The sequence below is a fragment of the Eublepharis macularius genome, chromosome 5 (genome assembly GCF_028583425.1).
Source record: "Eublepharis macularius isolate TG4126 chromosome 5, MPM_Emac_v1.0, whole genome shotgun sequence".
NCBI classification, from domain to species: domain Eukaryota; kingdom Metazoa; phylum Chordata; class Lepidosauria; order Squamata; family Eublepharidae; genus Eublepharis; species Eublepharis macularius.
Genome location: NC_072794.1, coordinates 157,457,847 through 157,480,056, shown reverse-complemented (window position 1 = coordinate 157,480,056; position 22,210 = coordinate 157,457,847). Strand labels below are relative to the sequence as shown.

Here is a 22,210-nt window from a genome sequence, read left to right as displayed (position 1 = left end):
CAAGCAAGCAAACAAACAAAACAGAATCAACCAGCAGTGAACCTAATGGGCATGGAGGACCCCGCGTGCTATTATTTAAGCATGACGACGACAAGATGCAATTTGAGGCTCTCACTTTTAGCCTTACTTAGATGCCTGGTGTTTACAAAGCAGGCATTCTTGCAGGGGCCCGGATTATTAATTCCGGTTATTAATTTGCACTCTGCAAAACCACCAATTTGGTCTGAAACGGCAGAGCGGATGTTGTAAGCAAATAAATTGGGAAACCCATTAGCTGCTGCGGCGCTGACAAGCCGTTGTGAGTATCGGCTTTCAGAGTGAAAGGTTGGGGCAAATTAATATGATATCTACTTAACTAATTAGTCGTGTAAACAGTTTACAGCTCCTCGAAGAAAACAATAAAGAAAACACTAAGCAGTCATTCAGCCAGTAGGATTGTCAAATGCCGGACAAATATTAATTGGCTGCCTATCCCAGGGTTTTGCTGGTGCCCGGAGACTAATTTATAAATAGATTTCATGGCATATATGTTACAATGCATACCCAAATGCCATATGAAATCAAACCATTTTGTGTGCCAATTAGCACATCTATTTTAAGCTATTCCATCCTCAACACAATTGAGGTATCAGATATCTTGATTACCTTTATCACAGAACTGTTTGTTATGTGGTTTACAGTGCCTTCTGCAGGTACCAGCCTTCACATGGGCAAAATCAACAGCTGTCCATACACAGACATTCTCTATGGTGGACCCCACTTTATAGAATGAGGTTAGGAAAGCTCCTAATCTCCTGGCCTTTGGTAAACAGCGGAAAACAGAATTGTTCAAGAAGCTTCTCTGCTCAGATGGGAGGGCTGTGCTGTGAGAAAGTGCCCTCAAGAGATCCATCAGTAAATGGATAGGGAACCTATCAGTAAAGGAATAAGGGTGGACCACAGACTTCACTATTATCACTGTAAACAGTGAGGGACCATAGACTTCACTACTACTTCTATAAGTATGATCCTACTGGGTAGTTCCTATGATGTTTAATATATCAGTCACAGAATTTGCCTATGCTCTGTTTCAACTATGTTAAATCCTCCCTCCCTCCCTCCCTCCCTCCCTCCCTCCCTCCCTCTCTTTCTTTCTTTCTTTCTTTCTTTCTTTCTTTCTTTCTTTCTTTCTTTCTTTCTTTCTTTCTTTCTTTCTTTCTTTCTTTCTTTCTTTCTTTCTTTCTTTCTTTCTTTCTTTCTTTCTTTCTTTCTAAATCTTGCCAATCGCATATATATACCCTTTACATGCATATTGCAATGTTGTGATATTGATTGTACTAACTCACACTATGTAATCCACCTTGAGTCTTAGTGATAAAGGTGGACTATAAATGACATAAATAAATAATTAAAAATATATACATATTCCAGAGACCAAAGCTTTCTGCAACACAGAGCTTGGTGCATGTCTCCTAGAGATCAACTGATTCCATTAAATAATGCCTGAGTCTGGACATGTAAGCAATACATCTGGTCAGTTCCCAAACTGATTGGTCCAAAATATTCAAGAATAAGGACATGGTTCTTCCGTGTGCAGATCTCCCCAGCAGCAAACTGTGTCTGAGGGTGGAACTTACATGAGATGTCGCACAGCAGGCAAGATGCCCCCACCGTAGGATTTCCCTGTAGAGTTTTGTGGTCCAAGTGTTTAGGTCTGAGGAGGTCAAGGTTCAATTCCTGCTTGTCATGCAAAGAAATCATCATTGCAAGCATACACTGCGACCAGGACAAGTTCAATTTTCAAGCACACATTATTTGTGAGTACAGATGGGCATGAACCAGAAAAAAAAGAACCGTGTGGTTCGTGGTTCATCACATTTCACAAACCACAAACCACAAACTTTCACGAATCTGCCCCAGTTCATGAATCGGTTTGTTTGGTTCATGAAAACATCGCATCCGGGTCAGCAAATTGTCACTTCTGGGTCGGCAGAAAGTTACTTCCGGGCCAGCAGAAGGCCATTTCCGGGTCAGCAGAAGGTCTGCAGGAAGTCCATCCCCTGTTGCCTAGGAAACTGATTGATCGGAGTCAGGCTATCTGCAGTGACGAACCAATAAACAAACCAAACGAACCAGCCTGAAGTTCATGGCAGTTCATCAGAAATGAGCTCTGACGAATAGCTGGTTCACAAACCACGAACCAGCCCAGTTCATCACAAACTTTGGTTTGTATTTCGCTTCGTACTCATCTCTATTTGCGAGCATTGCAATGTCATGCTGCCACCCTCTTCTTTACAGTCCTGGTCAATTTACTGTGTCACCTTCCTTGGATGTGTTTGCAGAAGGCAAGCGCATCACCCACACCCAAATCAGTATTTTCTCATTCATTTTAACATGGCATCATTTTTCAGGAGTAACTTTGTTGCCAGAGGCTTTTGTTCGTATCTCATCAAATCTTAGAAGCATCTCTATTTAATCGATTTTGCTAGTTATCAGTCAGTCCTTGGAAATGAAAGTGCCACGAGACACCTGTTCAGATGCTAAGTGTACATTTTAAACAGACATTTGCATTTGGTTTCACTTTTTTCTTTCCCTACCGAACAAGCAATTTTCTGCATACTGGAAGTCATTTCTACAAAGGCATCCAGAATGGATTTTCCCTCCTTATCTGTGTAAAAACCACTTCCCAACATTCTGTCACACTCCAAGTGGCCAAGAAATGAAACATGTATTGTCGAAGGCTTTCACAGCCGGAGAACGATGGTTGTTGTGGGTTTTCCGGGCTGTATTGCCGTGGTCTTGGCACTGTAGTTCCTAACGTTTCGCCAGCAGCTGTGGCTGGCATCTTCAGAGGTGTAGCACCAAAAGACAGAGATCTCTCAGTGTCACAGTGTGGAAAAGATGTAGGTCATTTGTATCTACTCAGGAGGGGTGGAGTTGAGCTGAGTCATCCTGTAAGAGTTTCCCAGGGTGTGGAATGCTAATGGTGGTCTTTTGGTGCTACACCTCTGAAGATGCCAGCCACAGCTGCTGGCGAAACATCAGGAACTACAATGCCAAGACCACGGCAATACAGCCCGGAAAACCCACAACAACCAAATGAAACATGGATCGGGGATACGCAGACAAAAGATTGCTCAGTTTTCAGTTGTGTGATCACCTGGAGGATTTAATTACATCTGGGAAAAGTAGAAGTAAGGCCCAGATTGGCTCCCTAAAGGGCACTCTCTGCTTTATTCCATATATGTGAATGGTTGCCAATTCATTGCTCAAGGAAAGATAAAATGTGGAGACCCTGCTATAGCACTGTCAAAGCAGCTCTCCACGTCTGACACTGGCTAGTTTTGCTATAAACAGAGATCTGAGTGCAAGGGTGAAGGTGGGTGCAATATACCTCCATTGCAATATACACATCCTCCCTTAACATGCCCTAGATAACAACAGGTGTTTTTCTCATTTGTGATATTCATCATGGTTTCCCTCCAACTGTCATTATTTACCTTTTCCAGTCCTATTTATCATTATTTAGCACATATACAGTGAGATCCTAAGCAGAGTTACTCCAGTCTAAGCCCATTGATTTCAATGATCTTAGACGGGAGTAACTCTGCTAAGGATCTCACTGGTTGTGTAGCTGGCTCAGGAAACTGGTATGGTGGTGGAGGCAGGAGCCCTTCCTCCTCCTCCCATATGGCAGTTCCCATTTGAATCGCCCTGTCCTTCATTTTCAAAGGGACAGCTACTGAGTGGGGTCTAGGGATTCTTTAAAGGATGTAACATGTAGTTCAGCCCTAATTTATGACCGCTTTCCTAGTCAGAGATATTTTTCAGGAAACAGGATGATGTCATAATGCCACATAGCCAATCAGATTTGGTTCTGCAATGAACATCACAAAGGGCAGCAGAGGGTCAGTTAATAAGCAAATACAGTTTTTTCCCCTCAAAATTCTGTGTTGTTTCAGCTCAGTTCAACCTTCCTATGCGGTAGTGGTCCATCCAAAGAAAGCAAATCGGAGCAGCGGTCTCTAATACAAACCACATTTAGCCGCATTATAGTTGTCCTGAAGACAAAGCACCTTTTCATTTACTACTACTCATTGCTGGTATGACACCCGTTCCTGTCTCAGATTTGACTTGAGAACTGGTTTGCGTGGAAGTGGGGGTGGGAAGAAGCTGCCGAAATGTTTGCTCTCAGAAACCAGACATCATCTGCTCCTCTTTGTCATCTCTTCTTGGCATGAGAAAGGACACAGTGCACTGCCATCAGCGAGGGCACTGCCAACCCCACTGCCTTCAGCATCTGTGGCATAATACGGAAGCTGCAGCTGAGAAGTGAAAAAGAAAGGAAGGCATTTGTGTAAAACTAGCCCTGACTGCAGACTTAGCCAGGGAATTCAGGAAGACAGAAAGGGGGCTAGCCAGGGAGAAGGTATTTAGAATGAGCAATGATGGACTACCCTGATCTGGATAGTCCAGGCTAGCCAGATCTCGGAAGCTAAGCAGGGTCAGCCATGATCAGTAGTTGGATGGGAGACCTCCAAAGAAGACCAGGGTTGCAGAGGCAGGCAATGGCAAACTACCTCTGTTAGTCTCTTGCTAGGAAAACTCTGTCAGGGGTTGCCATAAGTCAGCTATGACCTGATGGCACTTTCCACCACCAATGACAGACCAGTCAAGAAATGCCAGAGGCGAGGCCACGGCTCCAAGGCACAGCATCTGCTTGGCATGCAGGTCACCCCAGGTTCAATCCCCACCATCTCTAGTCCAAAAGATCAGATAGGAGGTGATGTGAAAGCCCCATAGCTGAAACCCTGAAGAGCAGCTGCCAGTCAGAGTAGACAATGCTGCCCTTGATTGACCAATGGTCTGACTGAGCATAAGGCAGCTTCATGTGTGCCAATGATTAACCCACAAAGAAAAGGCAAGGATTTGTACTAGGGTTGTAATCATTGTAGTCCAATTCTACATGTTTGCTTGGAAGTAACTCCCACCGTCTTCCATGGGGCTTAAGCATTTTGATTGCTACCTGTGTAGACAAGCCGCTTTTTTTCAGCAGACTGACACTGGCTGTGTAAATCAGTCCCAGCTTTGGAACTGTGTCGCCAACAAGATGTGCGTATACCAAACTGCAGAAGAATGCCTTGGTTTGAAATATGCGTTGCAGTAGTCCCCTAAATGTGGTTCGTTTGCAACAGAAATCCCCACGCACATAACTTCATGGAGTCTGAGCATCCTTTCTCCGCTGTCCCATTCTGCCCAGGCAATGATATTAAAAATTAATTAAATGCCTCTAAGTAAAAGATAAGCCTTTAATACCAGCAGTCGTCCTACCATCAAGACACAAGGAATTCTGAAATTGTTGGCAGTCGGTTAAATGTCTTGTCAGCATCTTCTGAAAGGATCTTCGTGATAATGTGGGACCCCAAATGGCTCCAAGCATGAAGGACCATTTCCTCCATGACATTATACAATTTCCAGGGGATGTGTCCCCCCTCCCCTCCCCAGCCAGCTTTAAATCAAAGCAGCTACTGGAATCTCTTTTATGTGGAAGGATTGACATGTGTGCCTGCATGCAGCTGTGTGTCTGGATTCCAGATGCTGGCTTTTCAATTTGTCACCCTTAGATACATTTTTGGAATCAGATCTTTAGACAGAAAATGGATGAGCTTCATTCTGCACAGTTTGTTTTTCTGCTGCATGCGCAGGAAAAATCAGCTTCATCCATGTTTCCGAGACCTCATTCATGCACATGCGCATCATTGGATAGCTGCCCAAATCAAACGGTGACACTTGCATGCAAGCCCCCCCCCCCCATTGTCACCTTTGGGGGACAGAATGAAGATTTGAACCAGGGTCTCTACTAGTACAATGCTTCAACCACTACACCACACAGCTTTGATATTTAAAGACACAGGAGCTGTGCTCTTTGTTGCATTTGGTTGCCCTAACCACATGACAGACATCAAACATTAATTCCATTGTCCAAAAAAAAAACCACCACCTTTCCCCAACTTAGTTTGTGTGATTTTATAATTGCACCAGAAGATTTCTGGGCTTTTATCCCATCTGATCCTAATGACTCACTTGGTGTTCTCCGGAGCGCTTCGCAACATTTTCCTACCAGTGAGCATCTCAGTCAACTCAGGCATGATTTGAAGGAAGGTTAAAATGCACGATCTTGCAGTCTGGCAAAAGTTGAAAGCAGAACTTAAACCTAACTGGAAGCATCCAAGGCCCTAACCTAGACAGCCCAAGTGAGCCTGATCTCATCAGATCTCAGAGCTAAGCAGAGTCGGGCTTGGTTAGTAATTGGATGGGAGACCTCCAACAAAGACTAGTGTTTCAGAGGCAGGCAATGGCAAACCACCTCTGTTAGTCTCTTGCCATGAAAACACGGCCAGGGGTCGCGTCAGCTATGACTTGATGGCACTCTCTCTACCACCACCAGGGATGCAGGGAAAGCAGAGTGTCACATTTTCCTCCTTTCTGTATCATCATATGGTCAAATAGAGTTGCCAACTCCAGTTTGGAAAATTCCTTGAAATTTGGGAGTGGGCTCTGGCGCGGGGAAGCACCCCTGCAGAGGATAATGCCCTAGACTCCACCCTCCAAAGCCACCATTTTCTCCAGGGGAACTGATCTCTGTCGTTTGGAGATCCGTCGTCGTTCCAGAAGATCTCCAGGCCCCACCTGGAAGTTGGCAGCCCAATAGCCAAAAAACACTTTACGCACCTACGTGCAGGAGCGCAATAACCATTTCTGAAGCAGTGCACCCAACGCAGTCATTCCACCCATTCCCCGTGGGATCATCACTGCCGCACTACAAGTTCTCCCCCGCCGAGTTCTTCTTCTTCCTGACGATGGGTTTTCTGCAGGACATTCGAAAGGGCAAACAAGTATCTGAAATACCAAAAACAGAAATCCCGCTGCGGGGTGGGGAGGAGGGAGAGAGAGCTGGGAAAGCAAATTAGAAGGCAGGGGAAAGGTTAAGTGCTGCTGCCCTCTCCCTTTCTCCACTCTCAGACGCCTTCTCCTAAAACAGATGTACAGTTTTACGGAAGGGCTGCATGTAATTCAGCTTGCCCTCACTTGCTCCGGTTCAGGGATAGATCATTAAAGGAGACCATTTGGAGGCTCACGGTCATAAAGGAAGGCCTGGGGCCCTTGCGAAACTGGATTCAAGGAATCACAGATCACTGACGTTCCACTGCTAGACTTTAGAGTCGGGGGCTAGGCTGCCGTCTTCCTCCTCTGCCCATGCTTTGAATCAGCTTAAGAGTTTTGGCCTGCAGGCAACCCAAACCCACATGGCTATTGCAGCTGTCCACACAAAAGCCTTCTTGGCAGGTCACGTTGAAGAAGGGGAGTAATTCATGGCAGATAGGGTTACCGAGTCCCCCAGGGTCCAAAACAGGGGGACAGGGGAACGGAGCTGGAGGACAGTGTGGGACTTACATTCATGCTAGGGATGCCAGCTCCATGGATGAGATGGGAGATCCCCTCCCCCAACGTTTTCCCCCCCTCATCCATGTTCACTTGGCTGGCGGGGAGGGGGCAGGCCTGGAGCCACCAGAGCAAGTTTGGGACAAAGCTAAAACATCAGCTCATGAAGTGGCATTACTTCTGTCACCATGTCACTGCTGATTTCCCCGCGTGCCCCCGGCACAGGCTCAGCAAGCTCTGGTGGAGCAAGAGGGCTGCTGGTGAGGGAGTCTCCTACTAATCCAGAGGCCCCAGATCAACCCTAATCACATCATTGGCTCCCAAGCATTATAGCTTCCACATGAACTGATATCATGCAAAAGAGTTCATTGGCAATGTTTACGTGGGCACTCAACACTACATAATATGGTCCTGCTACAGCAGAGAGGGGATCTAACCAGTTCAGTATTGTGTAATCAGCTGCCTTTTGCAGCTGTTTTCCCTAGCGCAGAATGCTGCAGCTCATTTACTTTCAGGAGTTAGATGGAACACGCGGATCACTCCCTTTGGGCAGCCACGCCATTGGATTCCCATCCATTCCCAGGCTCAATTCAACATGGATATCAATTCACTTTCAAAGCCCTTCGTGGCCTAGGCCTAGGGTTGCCAGCTCCAAGTTGGGAAATTCCTGGAGATCTGGAGGGTGAAACCTGGAGAAAGTGGGGTTTGGGGAGGGGAAAGACCTTGGCATGGCATAATTCCATAGAGTCACCCCCCCAAAGTAGCCATTTTCTCCAGGTGAATTGATCTCTGTGGCCTGGAGACCAATTGTAATTCTGGGAGATCTCCAGCCAATACCTGGAGGCTGGCAACCCTACCTAGGTCCCTCATACCTGTGCAACTGCCTCTCTCCTCACAGCAGCTTCACTCATCAGAACAGGGACTTGTGCAGATACCACCCTGCAGTTGGGCAAAATCAACGGCTGCCCGTATACGTGCATGCTCTGTGGTCCCCCCCCCCCCCCGCCATGTAATAGCCTGCCTGAGGTGGTCAGGAAAGCTCCCACTCTCACGGCTTTCCACAAGTTATGCAAAATTGAATTCAGGAGGGCTTTCTACCTAGATTATAGGGCTGTGTCATAAGAAATAGCTCAGAGATATGCTTTGGTAGAGACAGAGACTATATACTATGCCATTGGGTACTGTCTGCTGATTGCAAATATGCACCACTAGGTAGTTTCCATGTTGTTTAACATGCCATGTAAATTATATATGCTTTGTTTCCAAAAGATTTCATCTCTATGCTTGACTTTATACTTGTTTTCAAATTTTCTGCTGCCATACCCTATTGTATCTGCTCACCGAATGTCCTGACTGTTGTTTTATTATTGTACTCATTCAGTGAATGTCCTAGCTTGTTAATTGTATTGTGTTTCACTTGCACTGTTTAATCCACCTTGGATCTCAGTGAGAAAGGTGGACTATGAATGAATGAATGAATGAATGAATGAATGAATGAATGAATGAATGAATGAATGAATGAATGAATTACAAGTGTGCTACCTCTGAACTTGGAGGTGCCATTTAGCAATTATAGCTAACAGCTGTTGATTGACCTGTCCTCTAGGACTTTGTCTAGTTCCTTTTGAAAGCAATTTAAGCTAGAGGTTATCTCTATCGTATTGCGGGAATTAATTCCCCTAAGTTCATTGTGCATTGTATGCAGGTGTACCCTATTTGAATTGACTGATAGCAGACTGGATTCCATAGATTATTTATGCTAATTACAGGGAGGGTTCATTTTGTTGACCCCCTCCAGCAGCTGCAGACCTCTAAGCCTCCCCTCTTAAGTGACCCTTCTCTCCCAGGAGTAGCATTTTGGGAAACAGGCAGCAGCAGAAGAAGGGAAGCAGTGAAGCTGCATTCTCCTAAAAGTTAAAGATTAACAACATTTATTTCAATGTGAGCTTCTTCAGATGCTGCGAAGAGGGGCTGTGACTAAGTGGCAGAGCATCTGCTTGGTATGTAGGAGGTACTAGGTTCAATCCCCGGCATCTCCGGTTATAAAAAGATCAGGTGATATGAAACATCTCTGCTTGAGATCTTGGAGTAGACAGTACTGTCCTTGATGGTCGGATTCAGTATTAGGCAGCTTCATGTATGTGTTTATAGTCCACCTTTTTGTAGGAGAAATTATAGAAGGAAAGGGGAAGAGACCAGAGAGAGGCTTGGAAGCACAGAAAGACCCTCTCTACCCCCCCCCCAAATCACATGAGAAGAAAAGTCAACAGAATATGAATTAAAATAGATAACAGGCCAAAAAGATTTGCAGCTTTAACTCTTGAAAGCTTATACCCTGGAAGTCATGCTTGTCTTTAAGATGCTTCTGGACTTGAATTCTATTATAGACCGAAATAGCGACCCACCTGAAACAGATAACGGAATTCTACTGACTGAACTGACTGTTCGTGATTCAAGGACACAATGAGCCTGACGGATGGCCCGGGGTTGCCAGAATCCAAGCGGTGGCTGGAGATCTCCGAGAATTACAACTGATCTCCAGGCCATAGAGATCAGTTTCCCTGGAGAAAATGGCTGCTTTGGAGAGTGCAGTCTATTGCATCACACCCTGCTGAGGTCCCTCCCCTCTCCAAACCTCATCCTCTCCAGGCTCCACCACAAAATCTCCAGGAATTCCCCAACCTGCAGCTGGCAACCCTATCAGGTGCTGAGAAATAAACTTTTTTTGCCAAAAACAACTTCCAAGAACTTTCCAAGAACAACTCATCCTTAAAAAACCAGTATCCTTTTGGTTTTGTCAAAGCCTATGAGTTCCTGGGGTCATGCATCACAGAAAAACTCTCCCATAGCAAAACTCTCTGGGTCATCCACCCTAGACACACTCGCCCATCATCAGCCAGTGGACACAAAACCATGTTCCCTTTTCAGCAGAAACTTTCAGGCCAACAAAGATTTCTAGAAATTTAGATCAGTGGGATACTGTTATAATTCCTCATATTAGGAAGGAACTAATACGAAGTATTTTGGTGGCAGCTAAATCTTTAATAGCATTTAATTGGAAATCTACAAAAATTCCAAAGGTTGAAGGTTGGATCAGCAAAGTATGGGGCCTCTATATTCAAGAGAAAATTCATACTTTGTACCAAACACAAAATTATTCAAAGGAAAGTGATTTTCTAACTAAATGATTTCTGTTTTTTGAATATATAACTATTACTGAGCTACACCCTCCTAAACATTTGCAATTTCTCACTTTAATTTAGCAGATATAGTAATAATACAACTTGTTCTGTTTATTTAGTATTTTTTAGTTCTTGTTAAGTGCTTGTTTAACTTACGCCCTATAATGTCGTAGCTATTTAGACAAATCGTATAGACCTTACTGTAACTTGTAATCTCTATCTTGCAACTAGCACTTGTATTGTTGTATTGTTAAAAAAATAATAAAAATTAATTTAAAAAGATTTCTAGAAAGCTTGTTCAGTGGTTCTTATTGGTTTACCTTTTGGCTGAGAAAGTATTCTTGAGATAGTACCTTCACTACCTCCAAGAGTTAAGTCACATCCCAAGAATGCCTGCATGCCAATATTTGCTCGAGTCTCATCACTCAGACAAAAAAGTCACCTTCTGGTAACTTTGCCACATCAAGAGTGGTCCTGGGAATGAAACCATGTTACCACGAATCTCTCTAAATCAAGACAGCAAAAGGAAGCCAATCGCAATGGAGACCAAAGGAGGAAATATTCTTCATAGGGCTGTTCTCAGTCTGGGAACAGAAGTAGCAAGGCAAGTAGGCAGGTTCCAGCAGCAACTCAGTCTGTCCTGAAATCCAGGGCTTTTTTTCAACTGGAACGCGGCAGAACGGAGTTCTGGCACCTCTTGAAAATGGTCACATGGCTGGTGGCCCCGCCCCCTGATCTCCAGACAGAGGGGAGTTTTGATTGCCCTCCACACTGCGGTGCAGAGGACAATCTAAACTCCCCTCTGCCTGGAGATCAGGGGGTGGGGCCACCAGCCATGTGACCATTTTTGCCTAGGGCAATTTAAACTTTAAAAAACGTCCCCCTTGTTCCAGCTGGCCCAAAGTGACGTCCTGGGAGCGTGCATGCACTTTGCACACGTGCATGTGGTACCAGGGGCACTACCTCCCTCCAAGAGTTGCCCCCTGTGCAGGCAACCCACTGAGTTCCCCGACCTCTTTTCCCAGAAAAAAGCCCTGCTGAAATCCAAATGGCTCAAGCGGAGAAGCCAAACTTGAGCCAGAAGTATTTAAAAAACAGGAGAACCGAATTATTCCCTTGGGTTGCATGAAGCCATCAGCCCCTGTAGCTGCAATATTGCCCTTTCAGAGAACACTGTGCCTTTAAGTGGATGGGGATTAACATGTTACACAGATCCCGGAAGGAAAGTAGGGAAAAAAGGGGTTAGGAGATGGCTGAAGGAATAGATAAGCTCTGCTCCCTCTAATACTAAATCTTGTTATGTAAATAGTTAATAAAAGTTCAGCTTATGTTACCCAGAAACTCATTGACAAGAATGTGGCACCCTCTAGCCTTCCACAGAGGTGGCACAGAAGTACCACACAGAACAAGCCAACTGGCTCCTTCCTCTGCCAAGGTACCAGGAGGCTGTATAGAGGAAGGCTCCTGTATCCTGCTAGCAGAACCCTTGGCTCGAGACACGCAGCGCCTTACAAAAAGGAAATAACAGGACGCCGGGTCATCGGAGGTCATGAATGATTCGATTCTCAGAAAGCACTCGTGTTCTCAAAATATAAGACTGCTACCACCTCCTGAGCCTCAGGCAGGACCAGTACCATTATACCATTTACCTAGAAACCACTGGGAGATATGTAATGTATGTAAATATGGTTTCTACTCAGATCCCATATTTGCTTAGAAAATGAAAGGAATTTACGTGGTGCTCCGTGCAGAGACACGACCGTACCAAAACATTTACTAGTGGCTTCCGTACAGCTGGTAACAGGACAGCCAGCATGGCGTAGTGGTTAGTGTGTTCGACTAGGATTCAGGAGAGCCTGGTCCAGTTTCCTGCTCTGCCATGGAAGCTTACTGAGTGACCTTGGGCCATTCATGCCCTCTCACCCTAACCTACCTCACAAGGTTGTCGTGAGGACAGAGTAGAAGAGAGGAGAATGATTTGTCAACAGCTTTGGGTTCCGATTGGGGAGAAAAACAGGGTATAAATAATAAACAAATGCAAGTCAGCCCCAATGCCAAGTGAGAAGAAGAGTCATGGCTTCCATGAAATCTGTCCTCACCTTCTTAAAGGACTTCAGAGGCACTTCTCGTTTCTTTGAGATGTTCCAGTTTTGGTACTGTGCTGTGCAACCGAGTGCCAAAAAAAGAATAATAATAATGCACACCTGATGGATGTATATTTTATGCATTTTGATGGTATAGAATCCTACTTGCAGAGGTGCATAACGTCTGCCGTGGAGGGTTGTGTGATTAAATTAAAATCACAGCAATATGTATGAGTTATGTATTTGAATTATGTATATGGCAGCCCCTGGTTCTCGAGGCAGCGCGTTGGTTAAAAACAACCCATAAATATTTCATGGACTACCTGAAGATCCTGCATTACAACCTAAGTAGGCAGTCCCAAGCACCCCTCAGAGATTATTCCCTTGAAAATACCACTTGGAAATGTAAGTACCGCAGAGGATTATGTCTCATGCGTGCACACACATACGCAGAGAATCCCCCATTGAGACCAGATTATAGGCCATTTGAATTGCTGAAGCTTACTAAATTCCTCCATACAGGCTAGTACAATGTACTTGTACTTGTAGTGAGAAAAGAGGGTTTCTACATGAACAAAGGTCAGCTGAATGACTCAGAGAAACAAGGTTGGAAAGCCACAGCCTTCGCCTCATTCTTTGCCCCCCAGCATTCAGAGATAGATCGCCTTCGAACATGAAGGTTCCATTCACCCAACATTGATAACAGCCATCAATAGACCTCTCCTCCAATAACAACAACAACAACAACAATACTGCACTTATATACCACTCTTGTAGAAAGATGAGCGCCTCACTCAGAGTGTTATTATTATCCCCACAATACAGCTGGGGAGCTGGGGCTGAGAGGAGTGGCTTGCCCAAAGCCGTCTGCATAGTTCATGGCAGTAGTGGGAGTCAAACTAGCAGAGTGGTGAATTGCAACCCAACCACTTAACCACTATGCTACAATAGCTCTAACAACAAAAACAACGTTATGCATATTTACTTTTTTTCTAGACAGATTAGTGCCACACTCATAGAATAATAGAATCACAACTTGGAAGGGATCTCTGTGGTCATCTAGTCCAACCCCCTGCAAAATGCAGGAAATTCCCAAATACCTCCCCCCCCCCCGGACACACACACAGTGACCATTACTCCATGCCTAGAAGATGGCAAAACTCCATCAGGATCCCCAGCCAAACTGGCTCGGGGAAAATTGCTACCTGATCCCAAGGTTGCGATCAGCCTTATCCTGGACATGTAAGAAGAGGCCACGAGAACTAAGCACCGAGAGTGGTGAACAAAGTCAGTGTTGTTATTATCCCCACAATGCAGCTGGGGAGCTGGGGCTGGGAGGAGTGACTTACCCAAGGCCAACTGCAGAGCTCAAGGCAATAGTAAGAATCACATCAGCAACCTAACCACTTAACCACTCTGCTGCAGCAGCCCTCTATACAAGAAAATTTTGCCTTTTATACAGGACTTTTCTGTGGTCTGTCCTGAATCTACTAAGTTATAGTATTATGGGAGAAAAAGTTCTCTCTGGCCTCTTTCTCCACCCCAGGTGTAATTTTATAAGCCTCCTCTGCTTGCCTTTTTTTTTTTGTGCCAAGCTAAAAAAAACCCAAACACCATTTTTCACTGTGCTCCAGCCCATGGATCATTTGGGCTGACCCTTTCAGGATTCCCCCCCCTAGCTCTGCATTACTCTTTTGCAGCTGCTCCAGCAGTTACACTTACACTTTGCTTATCAAGGCAATGTATTTGCAAACGAAGGACTGATGCGATGCAGTGCTAATACTGTACACACAAGAGAATCCCATAAGCTGGGGCAATGTGTACATGGTACGAAGATTCTGTAAAGGGCCGTCTCGTACAAGCTCCAGTGAAATGAATGCAGCCTTTGCAGTGCCGGGGTTATGTTGGTTGCATTCATTCAATTGGACAGCATTTTACTGCTGTGAGATTAGAAACAAGGCACTATGGAACACCAATCTCTCCTTGGGCTTCGATAACGCCTTGTTCCTGAGTTGGTTCCATGGAACAAGGTAAGATTTACTTTTGCACAAAAGTGCAAAAGAGTGGAGCTCCAATTCCCAACAGCCACACTGGCAGCTGGAGGCTGCATTTCAGTGCAACCCTAAGCAGAGTTATGCCAGTCTAAGCCTGTTGATTTTAATGGGCTTAGACTGGAGTAACTCTGCTTAGGATTGCATTGTTTGTTTTTCTGCCGTATACTAGGGGACGTTAGGTCAGAAGTTCGGAAAGGTTGTGGCATGAGCTTCAAGCCTTGCTGTGTGGATGCTCGCAGGCTGGTTTGCCAGCCAAGTGGTGGCAAATCAACAAGGGTGTCACTGGGGGAGGAAGTGACATGTGAAGCTTGGGACTAGCATAACCTCCCAGTATACCCGGCTCCAACTGCTGCCCTGTGGAGCTGGGGCAGCCTGCACAGGGATAGAGCAGGCACATTCTCCCCTTGACCACCACAGGTACTTGGAGCTGATGGTTGTCTTTGGGCTCAGGCGTGACCACCCCCACTTGTGCCACGGGCAGGGCACAGTTCCTCCTGTATCACACTCTTGCCACTTGGCATGTCAAAATGAGAGTACTGCTAGCTCTGGATATCTGGACTTATCCCACACCAATTTAATATTTCCCTGCAAAAAAAAAGAAGAAGAAGAAGATGGTTCTCTTTCTGGAAAATTAAAATGCACTTCCTCTCAACTAGCAAACTAATCTACCAAGACGTAGCCTGTATTGTTTGGAAACTTGCTTTCTACCAGCATTGTTTTGTCATGGCCTAGGAATATTTATTAAATGTATTAAAACATTTACAGCATCCTACCTCCAAAAAGCAAGAAACATTTGAAATGGAGTGGCTGCTGCCTTCAGAAAGGAAACCGTGCAAATGAACATTCACTCGAACGCTATTGTTTCTTAGGGTGGAAGTCCAACAGTTCACGTTAATAGTCTCCTTTGTTCCCATAACTTGGGATACCAGCACAGATCGGGCAGCAAAGATTCATCAGCCGGCTTCATGATTCCCATTTTTTAAAAAAATCTGTTTCCAGAGCAACAAAGGAACATCTTTCAATGATGAAGCAGAAAAGCAATTCCCCATTATTAACATACTTGCATATTAACTCACTCTGGCAAGCAATGCTCTCAAAGAATACAAAGACAAATCTGCAGAAGGAAGGATTGAACGGAGCCAAGCTAAAGCCCATAGAATGGGTACTGGGAATGAGTACTGCACTAGCTGCGATCTTTCCATAAACAGGATTGGAGCTCATAATTTAATACAGCAGGACAGTTTGGTCACTGGAACATAAGCAGAGTGGGGAGATGGAGAGATGGCACATGGGTGGGAGGGGAGAGAGGAAGAGGTTCTATTCCATGTGCCTTCAGAAATGTATGTACAGTATTGGGGGGGGGGAAACTACCACCGACTCAAATAGAAGATTCCTTTCTGAATCCTCTCTCTGAAATGCTTGCTCATTTACAAAGCAATTAACCTTTTGGTAAACTTAAAGCTTCAAAAATATAAAGTTACCAACCAGGGCTTTTTTTTCTGGAAAAGCGGTGGTGGAACTCAGTGGTGGAATTCAGGACCGCACTTTGGGTCAGCTGGAACAAGGGGGGGTGTTTTTAAAAGTTTAAATCACCCTCAGCAAAAATGGTCACATGGCTGGTGGCCGTGCCCCCTGATCTCCAGACAGAGGGGAGTTTAGCTTGCCCTCCATGCAGCAGTGCAGAGGGCAACCTAAACTCCCCTCTGTCTGGAGATCAAGGGGCGGGGCCATCGGCCATGTGACCATTTTCAAGAGGTGCTGGAACTCCGTTCCATCAGGTTCCAGCTGAAAAAAAGCCCTGCCAATAACAAAGAAAGACTGTGTAAACTGATGGACCAGGGGAACCCAGAATCTATTCCGATGACGAAGCTGAGAAAAGAAACCAAGAGCCTATTTGGTTTCTGTAGTGGATGAGGAAGGGACAGAGAAATCTACTTAGGGGTCGGTGCCCCACTCCATTCCCCTTAGTAACAGACTCGCCCAGGGATTCTTGAAACTTGGCTTCTAAGAGGGCATGGTCGCTGCTGCCTCAGTTGTGTTTAACCAAGACTTGTGTCAATAACTCGGTCACAAAGAAAGCCTGTGACCCTTCTGTGGCCTGCTTCTGCTTATACAACCCTATGCACTCTGGGAGGGGGGGGAAGGCTTTGCTTCCAGTCGCCTGTCATTAGATGACTTCCCCCTCCACAATGACTCCCCCTAGTTTCACAGTGACCCAAGGGAAATGGCTTCTCCCTGGTGCCCCCAGTTCCTGCAGTTGTCTACGTTGGCACGCACTCAGACACAGAGTGCCCCCTCCCACCGCATGTGCGGCTGCAGCTACTTTGAAAAACATAGTCTGAGTTGCTGCCAGCGAGATTTTTTTGTATTTCAATGGCAAGAGTTAAAGGCCTCAGAAAGGGTGGCTAAATGGGGAAAAGGAGTCATTGCTTTGGTGGGATAATTGTTCTCTCTCCCACTTATAAATAGAAAATGGTGATGCCAACCCTCCCGAGGCCGCGTCCTCTCCTCCCATTCCCTTGTAACGCTCACCACGCTTTCATAAGTAGATTATACTTCTCGGTATGAAAGGAAAATTGCTTGCTTGTCGGGGTGGGCAAAAGGGTGGGAACGGGACTTAATTATTACTCTGCTTCCTCTGTCGCCATGGCGACCTCGTGCCATCATCCCATCCCCTTCTGCTTTATTAGACCTTTTCTCCCCGCTCTGTGGCAAGTGGTAAATCAGACATGTACTAGCTTCAATGGCAGTATTAATCACACACCCAGGTGAGTGATGGGATGTAGGACCCAGCAAAGAGGATAAAGCAACCCAGCCATGTCCAGGTTGCTTCCCAGTCTGGATTTCTTTTTGCAGGATGCAGGGGCATCTGTCTCAATGATTTTATTCTTTGATGTATTCAAACGTCCATGGCTTTGAGCGGTGCGGGAGGAGGGCTGGGTGGACGTGGTGGGTACCAGAAGAGTGCAAACAACACTCCAGGGCCAGCTGGTCATCCCACCGTGAACCAGCAACATTCCGAAATGGTGACATTGGGAAGAGGCAGGTTTGTCCCAAAGCAGCCATGGGCTGGAGAACATCACTGACTCATGCACAAGAAGGTATCCAATGGGGAACAGGAATCCGAGACCACCTGTTCGTAGGCATGGAGCACAAAGTAGCCCCGAGCAAAGGTCGGAGAGAAAACATGGGCCAGCATCAAAACTTCAGCAGCACCAGTCGGAATCCATACTCTGCCACACACTCTCTAAGCAGCCTTGGTCACGTCCCTTTTCCTCCATTTCAATTTCCCTGTACATGAGATTGGCGCATGCAATTGCCCGTTTGTGGAGTTATTGTGGGGGACAAACTAGACAAGGAACGCAAAGCACTTCCCTCATTAAAAGAGCTGTTGAAATATCAAATAAGAATTTCGGTGCAAAGAAAGAAAGGCACAATCTCTGCTTCCCCGTTCCCCAGTCCCTTTGCCCGGTGGTCATCAGTGTTCGGAGGCACCGGGATAGAAGGCACGAAGGTAATCCTATTTACAGCTAAGCCACTGCTTCATTCCAGGACTTACTGCAGAGAATATGTTCCTAATTTCCTTCTGCCTTCTCCCTGCTGACAAGCTCAGGCCAGATTGGCAGATGCTAGCTCCACTCACACACACACGCCCATTCCCCAATCTCTCTCTCTCTCTGTTTCTCCGGCTTGCTTTCTTTCCCTGACATTTTCTCACTGCCCCCCTCCCCACCTCTCTGTGACAGGAAAGAAAAAGAGAGAAGGGTCTCTGGTTACCTTGGTGCTGTCCGGCTTCAGTGTCCGCGTTGTCACTGAGGATGTTGGGGTCACTCTGTGACCTGCCTCTGGGGAGAAAACAGCTAGATCCTTCTTCTGAAGCAGCCATGAGGGGGTGGGGAAGGGAGGAAGTGGGTGGGGGGGATGGAAAGGCAGATTTCAGAGGCCGGGGAGGGAAGAGGCACTCATGAAATCGGAGGCGGCCCAAGGTCACAACGGGGAAGGCGGCGATCTGGTGCAGAGGGGGGAGGTTTTCAGCCAGGGAGCCCCAGCAGTGGGAACATCTTGGCTCACCTCCTTCCGCAAGCTCCCTGCCAAGCGGTCCACTGGCACCATCCAGCAAAGAGAGGAGGCATTCAAAGCGCCCGGCTCCTACTGCCTGGCAAGCCGGAGAAGTTTCTTCCGAGGCATCTCCGCCTGGGTAGGTTTCATGCCTCCTTAAGGGAAGGGGGAGAAGCAGGTGAGGTGGAGGAAGGCGTTGGGGAGCCCAGTTGCAGCTCCGGGTTTCTCCGTCTCCCCTGCTGCCCGAGAGAGAGAGAGAAAAGAAAAGGCAGGCAAAGAACGGGTGGGGGGAAGTCGACCCTCCAGGAATTGCTTTAATCTGCTGCTCTTCTCAGAGCATCTGTTGGGAAACAGTGGGATTCTCCCATCATGCCCTGCGAGAGGGAGTGTGACATCACCAAGGGGGGGGGGATGTGGAGTGGAAGTGGATGGGAGAGAAAGCTCACCTGCCCTGCACAAAGACCAGAGGAGAGCAGCAGGTGAGAAACATATCGGAGAGAGGTCTGCCTCTCCCCCACTTTCTCCTCAGGGTGGGGCAGGAGTGATTCCTCTTGCAAGAGGCAAGGGGCCGTTTGTTCTTCAGACCCTCCTCTACACACACACCAATCTCATTCCACACACACCCTCTTTCCCCGGCAGGGAGTAAGAAGAAATTCCTGGGCTGGGTTGCATTGAGCCACAAATGTATGTGTGAGAGAGTCAGAGACAGAGAAAGAGAGAAAACGGGGAAGGGGGGAAATGCTAAAAATTGCCAACAACCCTCTCTTGCTCTCTTCATCTGACACCAGAAGGAACTGTGGGTGGAGGGTTAGGGTATAGTTCAAAACCTGTGCTCTTTTGCACACACTCCTTGTTCATTTCTACCTTTCATCCCTCGAGGGGCTGTGGCTCAATGGTAGGACATATGCTTGGGATGCAGGACGTCCCTGGTTCAGTCCCCGGCATCTCCAAAGCATCAGGAGATGTGGAAGAGCTCTGCCTGAGCCCCTGGAAAGCTGCTGTCAGTCAGCATAGAAGATGGAGGACCTGATTCTGTTTAAGGCAGCTTCATGTGTGTTCACTTCTTCCTCTTCTGAGGAAGTGAAGCTGCAGAGCATCAGCTAAGCACCTGAGCGGTGCCTCCAAAGGTTCTCCATTCCATGGCTCTGCTCTGAGTTCTGAGCTCTGAGCCTGAGGCAAAGAGCACCTTGTTTCTGCCTTCCCTTTACAAATGGAGAGAGCAGCTCTGGCCTGCTTTGCAAAGCTGTTGTGAGGATTGCAATAAGGGGATGTAAGAAGTGATGTGTTCTCTAAAAAGGTTCTATCAATGCTTCTCTTTCTTGATCCAAATTCCTCCTGCTTCCCTCTCGTCTACTTTCAGAAAAAAATGAATAACTCTCTCTCCTTCCCTCTCAGTATACCTTCCATCCCATCAACCACATCCTAGAGTGCTAGATCTGGCTTAACCAGAATACCTGCTAACATATGGATTATAACAGAAGTGCTGTCAGCTGCCATATGTCACAGTGTAGCTTGTATTTATTTAGTTCATTTATACCTTGCCCTTTCTTGTAATGGTGACCCAAAGCGGCTTAAATCATTCTCTTCTCACAACATTCCTGCGAGGTAGACTACGGTGAGAGAGTGTGACTGGCCCAAAAGAGTTTCCACAGCAGCGCAGGAATTCGAACCTGGGTCTCCCCAATCATAGAGTGATCCCGCACACGTTGGACAATGCACTTCCAATCCTCTTTGTAGATCATTTGGAATGGATTTTTTTGTGTGCGGAACAAAAAAATCTACCTCAAACGATTAATAAAGTGCATTGAAAGTGCATTATCCAACGTGTGCGGAATCAGCCAATGTCTGACACTCTAGCCACTACTCCACACTGGCGCTCCTTAAAGACGAACAAAATCTATTCCAGCCCAACAAGCCTTTGTGAGTTAGAACCTACCCTCCCTCATCAGAAACATGGAGTGTCCATCCAAAGCAGCCAAGCCTATATGTAGAGTGCAAACAACAGAAGGTGGGGGGATGAAGAGTGTCCACAAAGAGAGGCCAGTGCAAAACATGAACCAATTGAAGTGCAGCCATTCCATTCAGAGTGATAAGAACCACTCCCAATAGTTGCTAGGTACACAGGAGAGGATAGAACCAAGCAGCTGGGAACATTCTTTCCCATTCTGAATGGAGCAGTTTCTCCCCAGTCGGTTCTTCTTCCCCTCTGCATGCGCGTCCATTGATTAATCTCGTGTCAAATAATCTTCACGGGATGTCTCGCAGCTGAAAGTGGGTACATAAAAAGCACCTCACTTGAGCTGACATTTGCAGTTCATCTGTGCCGTCCGTGGGTCTCCAATGCGCATTCACACATGCAAAGTCATCTTGATGCTGCAGTGGTCAAGGGATAGTTATGACTGACCAGAAAGCCATTGGATTCAGCCTTAGAATGTGTGAATAATGTGAAGATGAGGATGAGCAAGCGGCTTGGACCCAGATTCAAATTGCTACCCAGCTACAGAATTGAAAAATTCTACACCACTGCCCAAGTGCAGATTTCAGTGGCTTAATTTTAATATGTTTCAAATTTCACTTTTGAAGCGTGAGTCCAGGCCAGGCCAGGCCAGGCACACATGTTAGAAAAATAAATCTTTTTTAAAAAAAGTTTTTATTGGATGGGTTAACATATAATCATTATACATCTCTTCAAATATTCCCCATTATCTTAATACATGCATCCCACCCCCTCCCCCTCCCCCTTTTCTATATTGACTTCCAACAGCACTATAACCCCTTTATTTCTTATCGTTAACTCTAGATCCCGTCTGTCCCTATTATTAAAGGCAAAGTTCTTACTACTTTATTCTTAATGTTAGAAAAATAAATCTGAAGTCCTGCTACAGAATTCTAAGACGATAACATTGCTGAAGCAAAGTGGTTAAGTGGTTGGGCTGTGAGTTAGCATTCTGCTGGTTCTAATCCCAAACTCTGCATGTGGCCTTGGGTAAGCCACCCCTCTCAGCCCCAGCTCCCCAGCTATATTGTGGGGATAATAGTAACACTGACTTTGTTCATTGCTCTGAGTGGGGCACTAATCCATCTAGAATGCACTATATAAGAGCAGCTGTTGTTATCAAATCAATATTTGTAAATTTTTTTTCTCTAAACCTCTCTAAAAGCATGTCAGGAAGAATGCTAGAAATCATTGCCCTGACCCACTAGCTTTCTATATGCAGGATAGGGTTTTTATGGTGGTTTTATGTTTATTCAAGACAACCTCCCTTACTGCTGTTTAAATCAGTACAGTCCAGAAATAGTTATACCCCTTGATTCTGCTGATAATATACTACAGTAATGACAACTGAGGAATTACACAATTTTGGAGTTGACAATGAGGAAATTGAAGTTGTTCAAGATTTTCTATTCC

At 46.0% G+C, this 22,210-nt stretch overlaps 1 protein-coding gene across 1 annotated transcript in view; it reads right to left on the bottom strand.

The window, feature by feature from the left end:
* Positions 1–18,628, bottom strand: part of PHACTR3 (phosphatase and actin regulator 3) — a 316,486-nt gene extending 297,858 nt beyond the window's left edge. Inside the window, exon 1 of the mRNA XM_054981101.1 lies at positions 18,520–18,628. Coding sequence (XP_054837076.1) covers positions 18,520–18,628 — 109 coding nt within the window. The remainder of the gene's footprint in view (positions 1–18,519) is intronic.
* Between the last annotated feature and the right edge of the window lie 3,582 nt (positions 18,629–22,210).